General features: G+C 40.4%; 1 protein-coding gene across 1 annotated transcript in view; it reads right to left on the reverse strand.

The window, feature by feature from the left end:
* Window positions 1-22,110, reverse strand: part of TENM1 (teneurin transmembrane protein 1) — an 887,850-nt gene that overhangs the window by 162,871 nt on the left and 702,869 nt on the right. Inside the window, exon 18 of the mRNA XM_061137497.1 lies at window positions 14,706-14,922. Coding sequence (XP_060993480.1) covers window positions 14,706-14,922 — 217 coding nt within the window. The remainder of the gene's footprint in view (window positions 1-14,705; window positions 14,923-22,110) is intronic.

Consider the following 22,110-nt stretch of genomic DNA (forward strand, 5'->3'; position numbering starts at 1 on the left):
TGCCTCGGTGTTTCCTCTCCAGTTTCTTCAAAAAGTGAAAGAGAAAGTGTCAGCTGCTCAGTTAAGACTGACTCTTTCCGACCCCAGGGACTGTAGCCTGCCAGGCTCCTTTGTTCATGGGATCCTCCAAGTAAGAATACTGGAGTGGGTTGCCATCTCCTCCTCGAGGGGATCTTCCTGACCCAGGGATTGAATCCGTGTCTTCTGCATTGCAAGCAGATTCTTTACTGTCTGAGCCACCAGCAAACCCCCCAGCTTCTTCAAATCACCCTTTAAACGAGGCAGTCATCCTTGGCCTGTCCTTGGTCTGTTCTAAGGAAACATTTTGAACTCTTAAATTTTTGCCACATGAAAACAACCCTCGACGTGAGTCCTAATCCTTCAAGGACCTTTCTCTGGAACTTTTTCAATTAAATAATACTCGGAACTCTTCTGAACCTTTGAGATGAGACACCAGAAATTACTGTCTGAACTGTCATGAAGCTGTCACTGCACATGTATGTGCCCAGTGTGACTGTATTTTGTGTTTCGTGTGTGTGTGTGTGTGTGTGTGTGTGTGTGTACTCGTAGAGGTGGGTGCTGCATGCTTTCCATCTTTCCCTGGGGCTCTTGTTCTTTGATTCAGACTTGAAGGAAGACTCTGCTTCCTACAACCTTTAAAAACAAGGACCTCTTCCTGCTGTCGTGGGTTACAGCAAGATAACTTGAACTTGGATGAACATGTCCAAAGTGACTTTAAAAACACGTATGGGGAAGATCACCCCTCACAAGTATTTCTTTTCTTGCTCTCTGGAGAATACAGACTGCTGCCAAGCTGTCTACTTGCTGTCACTATGCTAAAGCAGCAACCTCAAAGGAACTGCTTCTCCCTTTAACTAAATGCTGAATCCTCTAGATGTTGGGAGTTTGGTTTGAAGAACAGGGCATCTTGGGAAATGTAAGTCAGAATATACTTTACCGAGAGCCTTATTGAACTAACAAGCTGCTTGTTAGACAGTTCTGATGCAAAAGGTCTAATTCATTCTGTATTTGCTATTTTTGTGGCATAGTCAAATTATCCTTGGCCTTCAATAAACTCTGGGTTCCATTTTCCTTTTCCCTTATTTGTTGCCTTTTGTCTTCTATGCCAAATTTCCAATATTCATTCAACACCTCAGGCGAAAACATTAACCTCAAGCACAGAAGTTGGTTTGAAAAACAATGCTGAAAACTAAATTGCTGAAAGAAGATGTAATTTACTGCATTGTATTTCTGATTAAAATCTTTCATAAGGAAAATGAGGCTGAAGGGCTCGGGAAGTTAGAGCTATTTGGTTTTGCTGCCAACAGGAGCATAAGCAACCTTTGAAGGGTATGTCTCAAGTCAAGGACCTGGCCAGTGGGGGGTCTGGCAGCAGGTGGGCAGGTGAGGTTGTTTTTTCCACAGGAACAGATGAAATCCTTTCCACAGCTGACAGCTCTGGTCAAGAGACAGCATTGAGAAGGGCTGGGCTGGGAGAGGCCACGTGGATCCTCTGCTCGCTGGCATTGGAATCCTGACGTGTAAATTCCTCTATGAGTTGTCATCTGGCTCAAGTCTCCAAGGGACAGAAGAAACCTGCTGCCTGTGAGGTGTGGTTTAATGGTTCTCCTGACATCTTCTCTGCAGGCTTATTATATCATAAGGTTCCACAGCTGTAGATTGTCATTTGGGCTAAATGATTGCTGCTTCTGGGGGGCCCTTCTAGAACACAAATACATCTGAGTGGTTGGGACAAAGGGCTAATGATGCCCTCATATCCATGGCGGCACACAGTGAATAAAGGCTTTTATATTTGGGCTTCCCTGAGAGTTCAGTTGGTAAAGAATCCGCCTGCAATGCGGGAGACCTGGGTTCGATCCCTGGGTTGGGAAGATCCCCTGGAGAAGGGAAAGGCTACCCATTCCAGTATTCTGGCCTGGAGAAGCCCATGGACCACATGGACTATAGTCCATGGGGTTGCAAAGAGTGGGACACGACTGAGCGACTTTCACTTTCATTTTTCTCAGCGCCGAATCCATGCTATTGCACGTGTCATAGCCTATCTTGGATAGGAGTTATAGATCTGTCCTTCTCATTAGTCACTCCAGGGCAAGGACAGTGTGATTTTCTTCTGTGTCCTTCCTAGTGCCTTGTGTATATAGCATGTGCTGAAGAAAGCTCCATCGAATTTCAGCTCAAATATCTTTATGTGAAGTTGCAAAATATTTCCAACCTATCCCACAGCACTACTTCAAGGGTTTCAGAGACCACTTTGAGGTTCCTGTGTGACAGATAGATGTCTTACAGTTCATTTATTAGAAGCCAGCATTCTCAGTTGTGAATTATGACTTCATCATGAGAGTTTTGTTTGATAATTGACTACTTCAGGGAATTAAATAGTACCCCTGTGATTGGGAAGGATGAATGAATAGTTCTCCTCAAATACTTAATTTATGAACACTAACCCCATTTTTCCTTTATCTACAACCATGTAATTACAATTTGGTATTTCATAACTCGCATACATTTGAAGGTTCTAGTATTTGGGTATCTGGGGGTTTCCACATATCACATACTGGTTTTTTGATATAAGTTATCTAAGCTGGTACAGCACCATGAAAACATGTAATGTTACAGAATAAACCTGTTTTCATGTTCTGAAAATGTGAATGCAGTGAATGTTTGAAAACTTATTAGTTTTTACTTAAATAGAACTGGCTGATTTAATCCTACTCAGTTGCTCACTAGCCCAAAGAAATAATACCTACTAACTGGGTAACATTAAAAGCAGCTAGGTAGGAGCATTACCCATCAACATTCTAGGACTTTGGGAAAGGTGGTGCTATTGAAAATGCAGATAGTTTTTTAAGCAGAATTATTTTCCTCATGGCTAGTGATGTTTCAAGTAAAACAAAATGGGGGCACTCCCCCTGAGGTAGGGTGGCTATTTTCCCATCTGCCCTGGTAATTGCTTGTCAAAAGTAGGCTTGCTTTGGATGCCTGAGATCCTGAAAGTAATGGGAAAAAGATCAAGTGTTTTGAAGCAATAAGAAAATTGACAACACAGTCACATTTTTCAGGACTGTGAAAATACCGCTTTGCCTCATTTAGACACATGATTATTTTTGTCCAGAATTTGAATCCTGAAATATGTGTCCTGGAAGCCCTTGCAACCTTTGAATAATCTCAAGCTTTATTTTATTTTTTTTGGTTGGTTTGTTTTTGGCTTGTTTTATACATTACTCAAATGGTTTTATCTTTGTAATCAGCCTGATGGGGTTTTATTAACCTCATTAACCTTTCCTGTCACTTCTCTGTGAATCTGCCCTTCAAATAATGGATAGTCATTAAATACAGGGCAAGTCTGTCTTGTTGGCTATAGCTTGGCCATGGATTACTCTTCGCTCCAGGAGGAAAAAGTGTGGCCTAACTTTATCCACCCCAGTGTTAGCTCTGGCTTGTTAATAATCATCGATGTGACTTTTCCTAAGAAATGGAATTACTCTCGGCCTCGTTTGTTCCTTATGGAAAGTGAGACTAATAGTTCTTATTCCTAATCAGCTCATGAAGATACTGGAACAATAAAATAACCCAGTAAAGTGATTGCCTTTATATTATGTACCCATACACACACACACACACACACATATATATATATATGAAATATATACAAATATACAATATGAATATATGTATTTATACAAATAAGACATTCATTAAGCACTTACTATGAGTCAGGTACCATGCCAGGCACTCTCCTTATTTTATTTCACTTATCATCAATATAACCCTGAGTAGGTACGACTAATAGCCTGTTTTAAAAAATGAGGAAATGGATTCAAAGAGGTCAAAAAATGTTGCTTAAGATAATACAGCTATTCAGTGGCAGAATTGGTGGAGGTCTTTTGACCTGGACTCTCAAGGGCCTGAGCTGTAGTATTTTTAAGAGAAGATATAAATGATGTGGCTACAAATGAAAAGAAAGTGCTCACCCACAAAGATGGTGCTATCCATAGGATATCACTACTTTGTAGACCTTTACCAACTGCTGAGCACTTTCCACGTGCAGGGTGTATAGTGGATGTGCCACATGGTGTCATTTGCTCTTTCTCCATAAACTAGCATTTACTCTGCCCTCTCTAGGGACAAGTTTAGATGACAGAACCAGCTAAAGTCACTTCATGCAGATCATATGGCTGAGAAGTAGGTACTAAGGATTTGAGCCTTTCAATCTTAATTTCGCAGTAAGATAGATAAAATATTAGAAAACACCTATTCACAATGAGATAAGCTGTAGACAGCTACTGTGCATTACTAATGACTGTTATTAAGTACCTCAGAACATCTGAGTTTCAAAATATCACAAGTAACCAACTAAACAGCTTTTTAAAGATTTGTGCTTGGATTTCATTGCTCAAGAACTTGCAAAGAAGTGAAAGTCGCACATTCTTTCTTTTTTGGTACCTTTAGGTGTTGACTGCTGATTTCAAGAGCTAGTCAGCACTATAAATCTTGGAGCCTTCAGCACTTTGTAATTTTCTAAATGTGTCTTGAACATGTGTTTCCTGAACTTTAGCATTAGATAAAATAGTTCACTGAACAATCAGGAGTTCCCATCTTCACACGTGTAACACCTTTCACATAAACGAGATCAAAGTGCTTTATTAGCAAGTAGCAACAATCTAACTTCTCACTTGGGACAACAACTGCACAAGTGATAAGCAAAGGAGGTTGCTTAGGAAAATTAATGTGGGAAGACAGAATCACAAGGGATCATGGCAGAGCCAAACCACTCTTGGGTTCCTTTTCCAAATGTGGGCAGGTTATGTGCAGTGCCTCCCTTTAGAAAGAAAGGTGAACACAGACATTGGCAGGTGCTAATGCTTTAGAAAGAGATTTCCTCAGTCCTTAGTTTATTCAATTTATTCAGCAACTGTTGCATCATGTGTTTACCAACCCCTAGTTGTGTACCTGGTATAATGTCTTTCGTATTCTTAAAAATACACACAGATTTTCCATAAGTAAATAGACTTGGAGGTCCTTAACCACTAGATTCATGAAAAAGTTAAACACAAAACGTATGGATTCAAATTGGTTCCTCAGCAAAATTACGAATGATGATGTCACAGACCTTCTGGGGGAATACCTGTACATAGACTGTGAATGTTAATTCAATGAATGCTTTTTAAATTTTAATTTATTTATTTTTGGCTGTGCTGGGTCTTTGTTACGCACCCAGGCTTTCTCTAGTTGCAGTGAGTCGAGTGGGAGCTACTAGTTGAGGTGCACGGGCTTCTCATTGCAGTGGCCTCTCTTGTTGCAGAGCACAGGCTTTAGGGTACACAGGTTTCAGTCGTTGTAGTGCATGGGATTAGTTGCTCCTAGGCATGTGGGATTTTCCCAGAGCAGGGATCAAACCCACGTCCCCTGCACTGGCAAGGCAGATTCCTTATCATTGGACCACCAAGTGAAACTGAAAGTGTTAGTCACTCAGTTGTGTCCAACTCTTTGTGACCCCATGGACTGTAGCCTGCCAGGCTCCTCTGTCCATGGGATTCTCCAGGCAAGAATACTGGAGTGGGTTGCCATTCCCTTCTCTGGGGGATCTTCTCGACCCAGGGATCAAACCTGGGTATCCCGTATTGCAGGCAAATTCTTTACCATCTGAGTCACCAGGGAAGCCCACCAAGGAAGTCCTCAATGAATGCTTTAATATTGCAATAACATTGCATTTCTTATAAATATTCTCAAATATAAGGTTTTCTTATCTCTTCTTTTTCATAATTCCAAATCAGGACACAGTTTCTATATATTTGATTTCTTTTAGGGTCAAACACTAATGGATGAAGATCTGCTATTTTTTTTTTCTTTTCATAACTGCATGGTCGATGGCTGTTGCTGATTTCTCTTTCTGGAGGCTGTTCAGTTTGTCTGAAGTAGTCAGCTTTTCTCAAAGTACTCCTAGAGGACAGGCACCCCATCCGCTTATCAGGAAAACTTGGTACAGTAACCAGTGTGTAGTAGGTTCCTTGAGAAAGGTTTGTTCTCCCTTTCTGTTTCACACAAGGCCACAGGATCCTGATTCAGTGGGCCCCTACAAGTGACAGCCAGCCTCTGGATTGTGTGATAGGCTACCGCATAAGGGTCCAGGTGGCAGGAGATGTTCATGTCACAGTCAACTAACATATAGATGAATGCTATGAGGTCTCAGCTCTAGTGTCATCTCCCCAGAGAGGATTTTCCAGACCACTCTGTCTAAAATGGTCACTCTTTGTCCCTAACCTTTCTTTACCTCACTCGACAGTACCTATTCCTACGTGACATTTACCTTTTTCATTATTGTCAGTTTTCTTCACTGGACTGTATGTGCTATGCTCAGTCATTTAGTTGTGTCCGACTCTTTGCAACCCTGTGGACTGCAGCCTGCCAGGCTTCTGTCCATAGAATTTTCCAGATAAGAATACTGAAGTGGGTTGCCATGCCCTCCTCCAGGGGATCTTCCTGACCCAGGGATTGAACCAGGGTCTCCTGCATTATAGGCGGATTCTTTACCATCTGAGCCACTCGGTAAGCCAATTAGTCTGCTGTAGTCTGGAGCCTAGGACAGTGCCAAATACACAAACCAAGTAAACACTTGAGATTTTCATCAATCTCAAGATGAAAAGATTAATCTTCCCCAAATGTGGATTATCTTGAAAGAAATGATAGGATCTATTATTACAAATGATGCCAAAGTGTGGTTAATGGGGACATTTTTTCACTGTGACGAATGGGAGTTTTTTGGGGTGATTGTTTTTCCCTCTTGAATTCATCTAACACAAACATTTCAAATTGTATTAAAATTAGTTATAGCTCCAGATGTCAAAGGATGAAACATCTTGCAAATAGTTAAGCTGCTCACTGTCCAAATAAGCTTTGAATTTTTTCTTGCAAGTCACCAATAGACTTCTGTGAGTGTCCATTTTAGCAGCTCCTCATGCTCACCTGAGTCAATTAGTCACATCTCTGAATGACTGCTGAAAACTTCCAGGTCAGTTTCCCTTCTGAAATTGTTTAATGATTTTGTCTCATTTGGTAGAATGTGTCTTCTCTTACATCCATTTAGGTTACCTGTCTACTCCAGCAAAGCAGCAGAATTTGGGACTCTGAGTTGATGAACCCCAAGCTACTTGATGTTCCATAATCCACAGAATTTATTAAAATTTATAATCAATTTAATTTTTTATGTATCTACATGAAATTTTGACTGCTTCCCCCACTGGAATGTAAAGGGAATTCTGTGAATAAGGGGATCCTGTTTCTTTTGTTTACCCCCATCTCCACAGTTCCTGGCACAGAGTGGGTGACTCAAGAAATATCTGTTGAATAAAGGAGTGAACACATATCTTCATCATTTTGTAAAAATGAGTTGATAGCAGGATATGAGATTACATTAGGGAGAGCAGAGGACTTTGGTAAATCTTGTAGAGAAATTTAAAATCCTCAGTAACTCTGGAAATATTAATCTATCAGTAAAATGTACATTTCAAAAATAATAATTTGTATCTGTCAAGTATGTTATTCTTAAGTCTTTAGTCTAATCCAAGATTAGCAACTTCTGCAGCAATGATCAGCTTCCTACAGCCGTTCCCTTAACCTCAGTCTCGATTTAATAACTCATTTTGCCATTCACAGGATTTCACATGGTATATGTTCCCAAATCAACTAAGTGCAGAAAAGCATATTTTATTAAATAAGTTATGATAAGTAATTATGGCTGTTACCTGGTATCATGAATAATCAGGTGTGTGCATCAAGATTTCATTATGGAGGGGAATGTCATAAAGGAAGAGAAGGACGTGGGTAAATAAAGAGTTTGCCAAGAAGGCCATGCTCAAGGCATTTGCAGCACCTCAGTTTGTTTTGGGGCGCTTGTCTTGGGTTTTCTCATGAGCTGGAACACCAAAATGAGCCAGTTCACAGCAGTCTTCCTACTGACTCCCTGATACTGCTCATTATTTTCTAATTTTTTCTTGGTTCCCAGTTTTGATTATCAAGCCCACTGAAGGCAGAGAGCATTATTGATGGTTACACAAAGTTATAAATGATGTCAATTATGGACAGGCTCTGCCAGTGGTGGAATGCCTCATAAGTTAAAAAAAAACCCAAGAGTAATTACTTTGCTACTGTTATATAATCACTTCATCTTTTATGAATTTGTTCCTGTGCTATTTGGAGAACAGTAACCTTACCTTTAGGCTGCTCCGACATTTGGGAATTAACTTATTTGAGGTCCTAATATCATCTGTGTGTTCTAGACAACCAAAATGAGTTTTTCATTTGTAAATATGAGAAGAGCACTTCAATATCACTCACTCATCCACTCATTTTTTTTAACCTCTTTTTTGCCAAATCCTGTGTTAGAATCTGGGGATGTGGTGGTGTGGTAGATTAACAATGGTCATACATTCTTTGATACTTCTCTCAGTAAGAGGTAGGATTTATGACCCTCCCTTTGAATCTGAACAACCTCTGCTTTAATACGTAGTATATACATAGTATATAACACAAGCGACACTGGTATGATTTTGGACCTAGGTCTTAAGAGACTGGCATCTTCTGTTTCCTGTCTCTTGGAATACTCCAACTTGGAGTTCTGAGCTCAGACAAACTCAAGGTTGGCTGCCATGCCCATAGGAAGCCTGAATGGAGAGGATTTAAGCAGGAAGAGGGATTCCTGGAGGCCATCCAGCTCTTCTAGCTCCCAGCTGAGTTAGATTAGCTGAAAGCCCAAATATCATGGAGAAAAGACAAGTCATCCTGGCCACACCCTGTCAGAATTTCTTATCCTTCCTTCCTTTCCTTTTTTCCCCTGCCTTATTTTCTAACCCACAGAATCAAGAAATCTAATCATAATCAATTATTTTAATCCACTAAATTTTGGAGGAGTTTGCTATACTGTGATAGATAATCAAAACAAGAGAACAAATCAGACTTGATCCTTGTCCTCACAGAAATCAGATTTAGCGGTGAGGATGGTTCAGAGCTTCTGTATTGCACATCCCAGGGTGGCACGAGAATTTGAAATATAGAGACTTCACAGAAAGTTAGAACTAGAAGAAACCTATCACCCTGCTCAACCTCTTCATTTTGTGGCCTGTTAACACCACTGTCATGGGCTTTGTTTTTATTTAGCTGCTCAGTCGTGTCTGACCCTTTGTGACCCCATGGACTGTAGCCCACCAGGCTCCTCTGTCCATGGGATTCTCCAGGCAAGAATAGTGGAGTGGGTTGCCACTTCCTCCTCCAGGGGAGCTTCCTGACCCAGGGATTGAACCCGCGTCTCCTGCACTGCAGACAGATTCTTTACCCCTGAGCCACCAGGGAAGCCCTCATGTGCTCAGCGCCTTTCAACTAGGCTAAGGATTCCAGTAGAAGCAGGTGCATGAGACTGCCACAACCCAGGAGCAGTGCGGCAAATTTTAAGATCTTTAAATTGTTCTTAAAACTTACTCTAAGTGACAAACATAATAGTAAAATGCCTCTTAACAGCCACATCTTTCTCACAGAAAGTGGACATTTTGTTTCCACTATGGTGGAACCTGGGAGTCTATTAGCCTAAGGTGTGAGGCAGAGTGTCTATCAACTTACTCATGAGGTGCATGCAGGCCCCTTAGTGAAAATATTGGTGGAAATCTCCTTCCATTAATCTGATTTCTAGTTCATGCTCGGTCACTTTTTTTCCTCTTAGTTAAGATGGGATTTTTATAGACTCTCAGGGAAACCGATCAGAAAGAAAAAACAAACAAACAAACACTTGAGGTCTTTCCACGGAAAGCTAGAGAAGCTGTGTAGTCCAGATGTTACAAACTCAAACGCCAGCAGGGTCAGGCAGGACATTAAAAGTGCAGGAGTTGAGCCAGGAGCAAGGGAACCAGTGACTAGTGAACTAGAAAGGCATGCCATCGTCATTCCAGAGGGGTGGCTGGCCCTCAACTCTGGAACACCTATACCAAAGATGTCAAATTTGGTCAACTTTCTAGAGAACGAACCCATTCCAATTTTTATGTTAGATCTCTTAGTTTCTAAATGTTGGGCCAAACAAAATATAGCTGTGGGCTGACAGTAAGTAAGGCCTGATGTAGACACTAGACATGGATTGATGTGCGGATCAGCCTCTCGTGGCTACAAAACAGACAAATGAGTTTGGCCAGACCTTGCTGTCAGCGGTTGCACTAACCCCGGTAGGATTTTGTTTTTTAAATGCACTTCTCTATTAGTGATGTGAGTGAAATGTCTGGCTTTGCAAATTACTGCTGTCGTTTAGTTTAATGTACTCTTGTTTTTACATATTTATAAAAACCTTTTACATTATTAATAGTGATTAAATGCTTAGACACTGAAGATCAATAATGGTTCTGTTCACCTATTTACATTATTAAAAAGTAATAAGTCATACAGGGCGTGCAGAATATGTGGTTTACTTTGTAGTCATGTTTGGAATTGGTTGAAAAAAAAGAAACTCAGGCTACAGGGTAAAATATATTTAAGGAAAAAATGGTAACTGACAGGCTTGCTGGGAGACTTTACCGTGGGCAAATGGCATGTTGCCAGTGACATCACACCATCAGGGGCACACAAGGTCCACATTCTACGTGCTCTCACATACCAGTGCAGAGAACTCACAACAAGAAAGCTAGTCTCACTTGGATGCACAAGGATGAACAGCTCTTTAACCTTTATGCATCCTTGCAACAGTTAGTCACCTATGTGCCACCATCTTTAACTCAGAGGCCTCCGATGGTGGCAACACTCAGCAAGTCCTCCGTGTGGCTCACAGTTTGCCAGTAGGCAAATGAGCCCCTCAGCAATGATTTCTTCATCTGCCTCCCCAGCTACCACTCAATCATGTGGCAAAAACCTAAGAGCAAATTGGATTCCCTGATTACAGTACCTGTGTTCTAGATCTGTCTGAGAATAACCCCACAGTCAGATATGTATAAGGACCAAAAGTCTTTAGCCCAGCTCTCAAAGGAGCCAAAGTGGCTCAACATAGTGGTTTAGAAGTCTGGCTCTCAGTATGAATCTGCTTGCGTTCAGATCCTGGCTCTGACACTCACTGATTGTGACCTTGGGCAAGCAACTTGACATCTCAGTTATTGTTTTCTTACCCCAAAAGTGGGGATCACAATGATACCTACCATATCAGGTTTTTGTAAGGATTAAATAACACATGTAAAAGCTTAGTATGAGACCTGACACAAAAGAAGTGCTTAATAACAATTTACATGTAGCAAAAGGCCATTTTACCAGTTGTTCTACCAAGAAGTTGGCTTGAACTTTGTAAATAATATCATCAAAATATCATTGAAATGTGTTCAAATGAGGTGGATTTTACAATATTGCCTGGTTTCTAGATATCATTCAACCAGATGTCATTCATCTTATATAAATTAGATCTCAGTCACTTGGCTTATTTAAAAACAAGTTGAAATGGGGCAGCAGTGGTGTAACAGAAAGATTACAAGAGTTACTACATAGGAATAAAACTACCATGTGACCCATTACTGGGCATATACCATGAGAAAATCATAACTGAAAAAGACACATGTATCCCAATGTTCATTGCAGCACTATTTACAATAGTCAGGACATGGAAGCAACCTAGATCTCCATCAACAGATGAATGGATAAAGAAGATGTGGTATATTTATACAATGGAATATTACTCAGCCATGAAAGGAGTGAATTTGAGTCAGTTCTAGTGAGGTGGATGAACCTAGAGCCTGTTATACAGAGTGAAGTAAGTCAGAAAGAGAAAAACAAATACTGTATATTAGTGCATATACATGGGATCTAGGAAAATGGTACTGATGAACATATTTGCAGAGCAGGAATGGACCCACAGATGTAGAGAACGGACTTGTGGACACAAGGGGAAGGAGAATGTGGGATGAACTGAGAGAGTAGCATTGACATATATATACTACCATGTGTAAAATAGGTAGATGGTGGGAAGCCTCTGTAAAATACAGGGAGCTCAGCCCGGTGCTCATGATAACCTAGAGGGGTGGGATAGGGTTGGGTAGGAGAGAACCTCAAGAGGGAGGTGATATACATATATATACGTACAGCTGAGTTGTGTTGTCGTATGGCAGAAACCAATACCACATTGCAAAGCAATTATCCTCTAATTAAAAAAAAAGAGTTGCTACAAAACAAGGCTATTGGCTGTGTGATGTTGGACAATTATTTAATCTCTCTGGACCTCAGTTTCCTCATATATAAAATGCACCAAGACAATACCTACTTCACAGGGATATTGTGAGGATACAATGAAATAATGTTTGTTTGAAAGCTGCACAAACTAAAAAGTACAATAGAGATGTAAGAGCTTGTAACTATTATTACTTATACTCTACATGATCAGAGTTGGATTTATTTTATCCAGAGATACTCTGAATAACACTGGATTATGTGTTGATTTTTGAGAGGAAATATAGTTAGATTGCTTGTCCTTGACTATTTCCCTTTTCTGACAGATTAGAGATGTGTGTCAGAGCTGAGACCACTGGGTGAAGGAGACCGTAGTTCTGAATTCAAATGCGACTTTCAGAGCTACTTGATAACTTGGAGCCTTTTACAAAAGAATAAGGAAAACTCAGTCAAGCCAGGAGGAGGAGAAGGGCATTAAGCACCACAAGTAATAGGTTTGTTCACTCTGCGAGTGGCTGGCAAACACTGCAGAAGCATGAAGCTGAACCACAGGGGCTGGAATTTCTCTTCACTTTTCTAAGTTTATTGCTCAAACGCCCTCCTGTAGGTCACAATAACTTGGTTCCCATCTCTCTCAGGTCCTGACTTTCTCCCTTTAGTTGAGTTCAGTGAGTCATTTAAATATGTATCTCCATGTCATGGAAGTTGTTATTTCATTTACCTTCTTTTCTTTGTTTCGACTGAATTTCCTTAAGCATGAAGGTTTTTTGTTTCCTCTGTTCCTCTGGAGTGCAATAAACAAGCCTCTACTATCTAAATAAATACTTTGACTGAAGCCATTTGAAATTACCCCAGACTTGTTATTGAACTGGGGGAGATACTTCAAAATGGGGATGACTGAGTCTCTTGGAAGAAGACAAACTTTGACTAGATCCCCTGGCAGAGAAGGTCTTTCTTGTGGTACACCGGCATTTGAGTTTGGGGTTCTGTCTAAAGATTGAAAAGGTTAGAACTGCACATAATAAACATAATGAGAAGCAACTAAGCCTGTGCACCCCAACTATCAAAGTCCACATGCTCCAGGGCCCGTGAGCCACAACTACTGAGGCCACGCACCACAAGTACTGAAACCTATGCACCCAGAGCCTGTGTCCCACAACAAAAGAAACCACTGCCATGAGAAGTCTGTGTACTACAACAGGGAGGAACCCTTGCTCGCTGCAGCTAGAGAAAGCTGGTGCATAGCAACAGAGACCCAGTGCAGCCAAAAAAATAAATAAAAAATTTAAAAAAAAACCAAAAAAATAATAGATCAAGAAGAAAGAAAAATAAACATAATGAGACATTTTAAAGTTTCAATAACAGTTCTGGTATACAATTTGGGAGAAGGATGTTGACTGTTTTAAATTTCCATGCACGTGTTTTTTTTACCCCCTTTCTACTGTGTACAGGGGTCAAGACTGAATTGTAATTTTCTTAGATTGTCACTCAGATCAATATAAACTCTTGACTGAGCTTTTCTCAGGGACTGATAATACCCACCAGGATGCGACTGTGTGGGTGGGATGTAGACAAGCGCTCCCGGACAAATACTTTCCATGTTTTTTTTTTTTTTTAACTTTCTTTTTGTAATAGTCTAGAAGCTACTGAAATATCAGAAACAGAATGAAGGGAAGACTCTATATTCCATGCTTGGGGGGATATTTCTTTTTTATCCTCTGGTCTTTCTTGTATCTGAATTGAACTTGCAGCTGCCACAACCATCTTTCTATCAACCTGAGAATGAAGTTTCTGCTGAAGGTGGTAGACTAGAGAAATGTAAAGGACCTGGGGCCTTGATGATGTTACTGAAGCCTTAGCTCAGCCAACCCCCGAGCCCCACAACTGCTGGACTTTCTATTTTGAGAGATAAACATCCTTACTGTTTAACAACAGTATTTAAACATGTTTAATTGTGGCATGAACAAAAGAGAGGACATTTTTAAGCAATCAGAAATATTGACTTCACTGACTTACTTATATCTAGTGCTAATGACTAAAATGTATCATTGCTGAAGATGAAGCAGAGAAGGACAATGAGCAAAATCATGTTATTACATTTCAAATAAGTAAGTTAATTAAAAAAATTTTTTTCATCTAATGGGTTGAATTTTGGTCTCAGGTCTTTAGTGACAATTCACACATTTGAGCTTCCCTAGAAGACAGATTTTCACAAGTCTTGCATTTCACTTTAGAATATCAAATGCACCAAATTCTCTCATATGGAAACGTTTTACACCCATAGAATGAAACTTAAAATCTAGTTTCTTAAATTCAAGAATTTTTCAAATCCAGAGCTAAACAATAAATTTGAAAATTATACTTGTTTTTTGTCATTAAAAGCCTTGTTTACACTTCACCACGAATAATATACATCATTTGAGTTTTGTGTGTGTATGTGCATGTTTCTTTCACAGTTAAAGAAAAACATGACCACTGTTCATTAAGGAATAAAATAAATACATATATACCTGCTGTCAAATGAGATCTCTGGAGGAATGACATGAGTACTGTCCTTGCCAATAAGGAATTTGATTCGATCATAGAAAAGTCTTGAAGTGTGCTGAGACAAGAGAGATTGGCTTTGCTGAATGAGGTCAAGAGGATCTGGTGAGCCCTGGCAGAGAGGACTGACATAACAGTTGCTTTGTTGACAACAATCCGGGTCCACACAGTCAGTCAAACCATCTGAAAAAGAAATTTTGGAAATTTAGCTTCAGGAGAAACAACATAATTTAAAATATGTACAAATGGAGAAAAATCTAGAATATAGTCAAAAGTAACTGTCCATGTTTTGAGTTTAGAATCTATTAAATTCACATATTTCTCATGATTTATCTATCACTCTCTCTGAATTTACATGGCACATCAGTGAAATTCAAACTATTTTGTTCATAAATCTTTCCTTCCTGAGTCCTCCTGAAGTACCACATTGGTTAGCATTTGAAGAGAGTATTCTGTTAGTTACCACTTTAAAAAAAATTAATTTTTATTGGAGTATGCTTGCTTTACAATGTTGTCTTAGTTCTACTGTCCATCAATAGGAATAGACAAAGGAGATGTGGTGTATATATACACAACAGAATATTACCAATAAAAAGGAATGAAATTGGGTCATTGGTAGAGACATGGATGGACTTAGAGAGTGTCACACAGAGTGAAGAAAGTCAGAAAGAGAAAAATAAATGTCATATACTAATGCATACATGTAGAATCTAGAAAAATGGTATAGATGATCCTATTTGCAGGGCAGGAACAGAGATACAGATGTAGGAAAAAACATACATGGATATCAAAGGGGACGAGGGGTAGAAGGTTTTGGGAGATTGACATATATACACTACTGATATGATGTATAAAATAGATAGGGCTTCCCTGGTGGCTCAGATGGTAAAAAATACACCTGCAATGCGGGAGACCTGGGTTCAATCCCTGGGTTGGGAAGATCCCCTGGAGAAGGGAACTGGCTACCCATTCCAGTATTCATTGACAGACTTTATTTTCTTGGGCTTCAAAATCACTGAAGATGGTGGCTGCGCCATGAAATTAAAAGATGCTTGCTCCTAGGAAGAAAAGCTATGACTAACCTAAACAGCACATTAAAAAGCAGAGACATTACTTTGCCGACAAATGTCCATCTAGTCAAAGCTATGTTTTTTCCAGTAGTCATGTTTGGATGTGCGAGTTGGACCATAAAGAAAGCCGAGCACCAAAGAATTGATGCTTTTGAACTGTGGTGTTGAAGAAGACTCTTGAGACTCCCCTGGACCACAAGGAGATCAAACCAATCAATCCTAAAAGAAATCAGTCCTGAATATTCCTTGGAAGGATTGATGTTGAGGCTGAAGCTCTAATACTTTGGCCACATGAGTGAAGAACTGACTCATTTGAAAAGACCCTGATGCTGGGAAAGATTGAGGGTGGGAGGAGAAGGGGATGACGGAGGATGGGATGATTGGATGGCAACACTGACTCAATGGACATGAGTTTGAGCAAGCTCCGGGAGTTGGTGATGAACAGGGAAGCCTGGTGTGCTGCAGTCCATGGGGTAGCAAAGAGTTGGACATTACTGAGTGACTGAACTGAACTGATAAAATAGATATCGCTCTTTTGAAGTTTCCTTCTTCCTCAGCAAGACCATTCCTCCAGGAAAATAACTATTTCTTATATTTTTTGAATTTATCACATCATGTGCATTTCTGAACACACAATCAACAAAGGCTTACCAACCTGAATTTGTTTGTACTTTAGAAAATTCTCCCAACATTCTTGTCTAGTCTTAACTCTCACAATAGAAGTTGGTATTCTTATGGTGACAAAATGTCTAAAGTAGGGCAGTGATTTTCACTTCTGAAAATTACCTGGAGAGTTTGAATCAATTATTGGAGAGTTTTTTAAACCTGTATATTCTTCAGTCCCACCTATTAAAGCAGAACTTCCTCAGAGCCCAGGATTATGCCATACTTAATCTGGGTGATTCTGAAGCATACTAAATTTTCAGAACCACGTTTTTTGAGAGTCTGTAGAAGTGACTAGAACTTACTTGTCCCAAATAGCATTATTTGAGGCATATACTAAGTAACTTCCTGTATACAGTGATAAGTGGCTCTCTTTCATTCCTAGGCCTTCACCCTTTCTTCTGGACTCCAGAATCCAGGGTTGTTCCAATAAATTAATCACATAAAAGCTTCATTCTTTGGTAGAGGAATGATGTGGTACACAGGGGTTCCAGGAGGAAGGGAGACTTGAGAATACAGTCATCCCTTGGTATCTGAGGGTGATTGGTCCCAGGACCCCCACGGACACCCAAATCCAAAGACACTCAAAAGTGAACGTGTGAGTCCATTCAGTTGTGTCCGACTCTCTGACCCCATGGACTCTAGCCTGCCAGGTTCCTCTGTCCATGGGATTCTCCAGGCAAGAGTACTGGAGTAGCTTGCCACTCCCTTTTCCAGGGGATCTTCCTGACCCAGGGATCGAACCCGGTCTCTTGCATTGCAGGCAGACTCTTCACCATCTGAGCCACGAGGGGACTCACTCCTTTATATAAAATGGTATGGTATTTGCACATAACCTATGCATATCCTCCTGTATACTTTGTCATGTCGAGATTGCTTATAATGCCTTTGTTGTTTAGTGACTAAGTCCTGTCTAACTTTTTGTGACCCTGTGGACTGTATCCTGCCAGGCTCCTCTGTCCATGGGATTTCCCAGGCAAGAATACTCGAGTGGGTTGCCATGCCCTCCTCCAGGGGATCTTCCCACTCAGGGATCAAACTGCTTTGGCAGAAGGATTCTTTACTACTGACCCGGGAACTAATACAATGTATTAGTCCACAGTTCTAAGTATAATGTAAATGCTATGTAAATAGTTATGAGAGGTGTGCCAAATTAAAGTTTTGCTCTTAGGAACTTTCTGGAATTCTTTTTCTTCTTCCAAATATTTTTGACCTGTGGTCGGTTGGATCCACAGGTGCAGAATGTGAGGATACGAAGGGCTGACTGTAGATACACAGCCCTGTGTTAGGTGCCTGGGAAGTAAAAAGCTAAAACCAACTCTTTTCCTGTTTTTAGGAGCTCAGAGCTTAGTAGGAGGAATAGGCACACAAAACAGCTGACTCTTACATTTGTTAAACCTGCAATAGGCGATACAAGAGAGTTAACTGCAAAGAGAAGGGGCTGGAGCGATTAACTGAGCATATAGACACTTCATTCCACACCCAATATGGAAAAAAAAAATTAAAGTCCTTTCGAGGTCCTTAAAGCAGACAAGTAGCTCTAGTGTCGATGCTTAACAAGGGTAAATATAAAGATGCTCAACTTCTTGCTTGCTGTGGAATAGGGAGGTGCAGATGGATCACGGCTCCTTAGGCTGATGATGAAAGTCGCTGGCACGAGTTTCACGTGGCTGTTTTGCTCGCTCTCAGGTGCTTACAAGACTGTTCCTGTTGAGCTGGAGCGGGATGCACCACAGCTGGAGGCAATGGAAGCCAGGAACACCAAGGGAGTAGGCGTTTGGAACAGTAGCCCCAGGGCACCCAGGAAATATTTTTCCCCACATGAGGTCCTTGCAAATTCCCTGTACCATAGACACTACTTTGATTTAAAATGCAGTTTGCTGCTTTCTGGCCTCCGCTGTTAGTTCAGTGTATTTTTGCCCCTGATTTTTGCTTTTCTGTATACATGTTTTTCACTGATGAATAATTTTTAAGTGTGGATTAGTTTCACTAAGAGGTTCCCTTCTTGTCCCATTCCTCCCCTCATTTAGCAAATTTTATGAACAGATTTTCACTAGATTGTAGATGCTGCAACCTGCTGCAACCCTCCAGGACATTGCTCATAGCCTCCTCTTAGCACCTTCCCTCTTTACTCTGCTAATGAAACATCCGGATGTGCTGAAAAGCTGGCAAAAATATCAGTCTGATGAAAATAGTTTTCCAATGTCTGGAATTGGTGCATAAAATACTAAACAATGAAAAACTGCTTTTTCAGATGGGCAATCACCTTTATCTTTCAATTGGCAGCGAATGCAGTAGTCATAAGATTGGGCTTTCACAGGTTTCAATCTGTCAACTGCACTATTCTAACTTATTTTTGAAAAGAAATGGATTTTAAATAAATAGTAATGCCCAAATGATCTTCAAAACTGGAGTCTAAAACTAATCACAGAGCCAATTGAAAATTTGGGCTCACATTCTCATGGAATTATGTGCTATAAATTCCAAGCTAATGTTTCATATGCCATAATTGTCTATTGTATGGGGTTGACCCTCTAAGACCTCTGTTTTCTGAGAGAATAGTACAACTTCTCTTGAATCTAGAAAGGCTACAGGCAAGCCAACCAATAATGATATGCAACCCCTGAATTATAATTCATAGGTGAGCCCAGTACATGGGCAAAGATCTACTTACCAATTATCACATTGGATAACACTCCATACAGTATGTCTAGACTGTTACAAAGAAGTGTAAATGACAGTCACACTGCTTGTGTGTGGGTTGCTTTTTTTCTTTCTTTGGCTATTAATGGATCTTTTATCGTTCTGAACTGGAAGCTGTGGCACCGTCCTGACAGCCAGGCTCAAGGTGTCAGATATGGACACATGAAATGTTAACTTATTTTACTTTTGGGGCCTATTCCCTTTAAAGGAATAAAAATAAAAGCTAGCAAAAAAAGGGAGGTTAAATTGTCTTAAAGGACTAAACACAGCATTCACTGATCCTAGCTTTGCCAGCCAGGTAAGGGCCATTCCAGCTGGCTCAGTTGGCGATCATGAAGATCAAGGACACTGATTTCTTTGGAACATTTCTTCACTATTTAACTTTTACCTATTAGATGCATGCCCTTGGTTGAAAGCCGGATTGAATAAGGGAATATGAATGATATAGGGAAAACCCATATTTTCCTAATCCTTAAAATGAATTTCCAAATGTATATCCTCTTAGGGACAGCACCCATATTATCACTTTGATGAAAAGGGACAGCTAGTTCATGGTAGGCTATCCAAAAGGATTTGGCAACATGTATAGATTAGTTAGGGGCTTTCCAGGTGGCACTAGTGGTAAAGAACCTGCCTGCTAATGCAGGAGACACTAGAGATGGGGGTTCCATCCCTGGGTGGGAAAGGCCCTCTGGAGGAAGGCATGGCAACCCACTCTAGTATTCTTGCCTGGAGAATCCCATGGACAGAGGAGCCTACTGGGCTACAGTCTATAGGGTTGCAAAGAGTTGGACATGACTGAAGTGACTTAGTACGCACACATGCATGCATGCATAGATTAGTTAACAGCCTTCCAGGTGGCTCAGTGGTAAAGAATCTGCCCACAATGTAGGAAACATGGGTTAGATCCCTGGGTCAGGAAGATCCCCTGGAGAAGGAAATGGCAACCCATTCCAGTATTCTTCCCTGGGAAATCCCATGGACAGAGGAGCCTGGAGGGTTGCAGTCCACAGGGTCACAAAGAATCGGATACAAGTTAGTCACAAAACAGCAGCAGAAACAGCATAGTTTAGTTAATATGTATCAGGTATGGCACTAGGTACTCCCTTGTGTATTATTTTAACTAAATCCCTGTGACAACCCTGTTTGGTAGACATTCTTATCTCCATTTCACAAATAAATGAGGGGAAGCCAAAATGTGGTTGGAAGAAATTTGGGAGTCATATTAATACCCAGTGTTCTGACTACAGATAACATGCCTGACATCATCATCCAAGAAGTATTACTAGTACTAGTGGCCTAGGTGTAAGACCTCCAAGTGCCTGACTAATGTAATATTTAGCTATTTTATTAATTTTTTTTAGCTATTTAAAAAACATTTATTTAGCTGACTGTGCCAGGTCCTGGTTGTGGTACGTGGGATCTCCAGTCTTCATTGAGACATGCAGGATCTTTTAGTTATGGCCTGTGGGATCTAGTTCCCTGACCAGGGATCAAACCCAGGCCCCCTGCATTGGGAGCACAGAGTCATAGCCGCTAGACCACCAGGGAAGTCCTTTAATGTAGTATTTAGAACACATGAAGAGGTTAAGGTGAAAGAACCAGACAACTTTGGTCTAACCTTGACTTTGCCACTTAAAAATCAGTGCAACTCCTGGATTCTCAGTTTCCTCATCTGTTAGATGGGATGAGCAGGGAGCTGTTGTGAGGATCATCACATGCTATCATGATCATATCAGCACAGTGCTTAGGGTTTAGTAGCCAGCACTCTCAAGAAATGTTACTTAGCTATTGTCATTAACCAAATTCTAGACTGTACAGACAACAAAGAGTCCAGGGACAGAGTCCTAGGGGTAGATGTCAATGGTTTGCAGTGGCAGCTTAAAATGTTCAGACCCACTTCTTTTCAAGTTGCCTTATCACTGACCAGAGGGCAATTAACTTCTCTGTAGCATATTCAGTTCATTAGAACTTGTTCATTTTGTGAACTCTGCTTCGTTAGGTTGTCAGATAGGTAAGAATCTATGTGGCTCTAAATGGACACAAATGCTACAGTAAATCTTTATTCATTGAATTTCACAAGTTCAGAATTTGTTATCATTTTGGACAGGGGCTAGACTGAAGCTTAACCTTTTCAGTGCGTATAGAATAGAGGATCTGCCAAGCAAATTAACAATGAAAAGGAAATTGAAGGGCTGATCATTCCAATGATTCAGTTGAACAGAATCGTCTCAGACATTTAGGAACCTACAAACAATGGATTAATTTCGAATCATTCATAAATATTTACTAAAGCAAGCCCTCTACTAGGCAATCCTGGTAGCTTCACTGTTGCTCTTATAAGCATGAAAGGTAATATGATTGTATTTCCTTTGGAAATAATCTATAATTCATCTTTTTTCATTTACTCGGGCTGACTTTTACCTTAGTATTCTGCTGCATTAGTAAAAAGAAAGTGGGAGAGGTTCAAGGGCATTTGCATTGTAACCACCTATATCATTGTTATTGCTATAACCTATACATTTACTTTTTCCGCATCAGGAAAGTAAATTGTATATATTCCACTAATGTTCACGTCCTCCCCACCTGCCATCAATGGCTTCCACATTGCTCAGAATAAAAGCCAGTGTTCTGACAAAGACCTACTTTCTCACAGTCTGGTTCTCCACTATCTCTCTCTTACCTCTCTTACCTTACCTCCTTCCCATTACCGTATCCCACAACTCCTTTCACCACTATTTCTATGCCTGGAAACTTCTTCTCTCCAATGTCAATATGGCCCACTCCTTACTTCATTTAATTCTTTACTCAAATGCCACCTTCTCTGTGAGGCTTCTTCTGACCACAATATTTAAAAGTCCACCTCTGTTGCACATTCTTATCTTGTTTTAATCTGCTTAAAAATTTCTCCATAACACTTACCAGCTTCTATCAT

The sequence above is a fragment of the Dama dama genome, chromosome X, assembly GCF_033118175.1.
Source record: "Dama dama isolate Ldn47 chromosome X, ASM3311817v1, whole genome shotgun sequence".
Taxonomy (NCBI): Eukaryota; Metazoa; Chordata; class Mammalia; order Artiodactyla; family Cervidae; genus Dama; species Dama dama.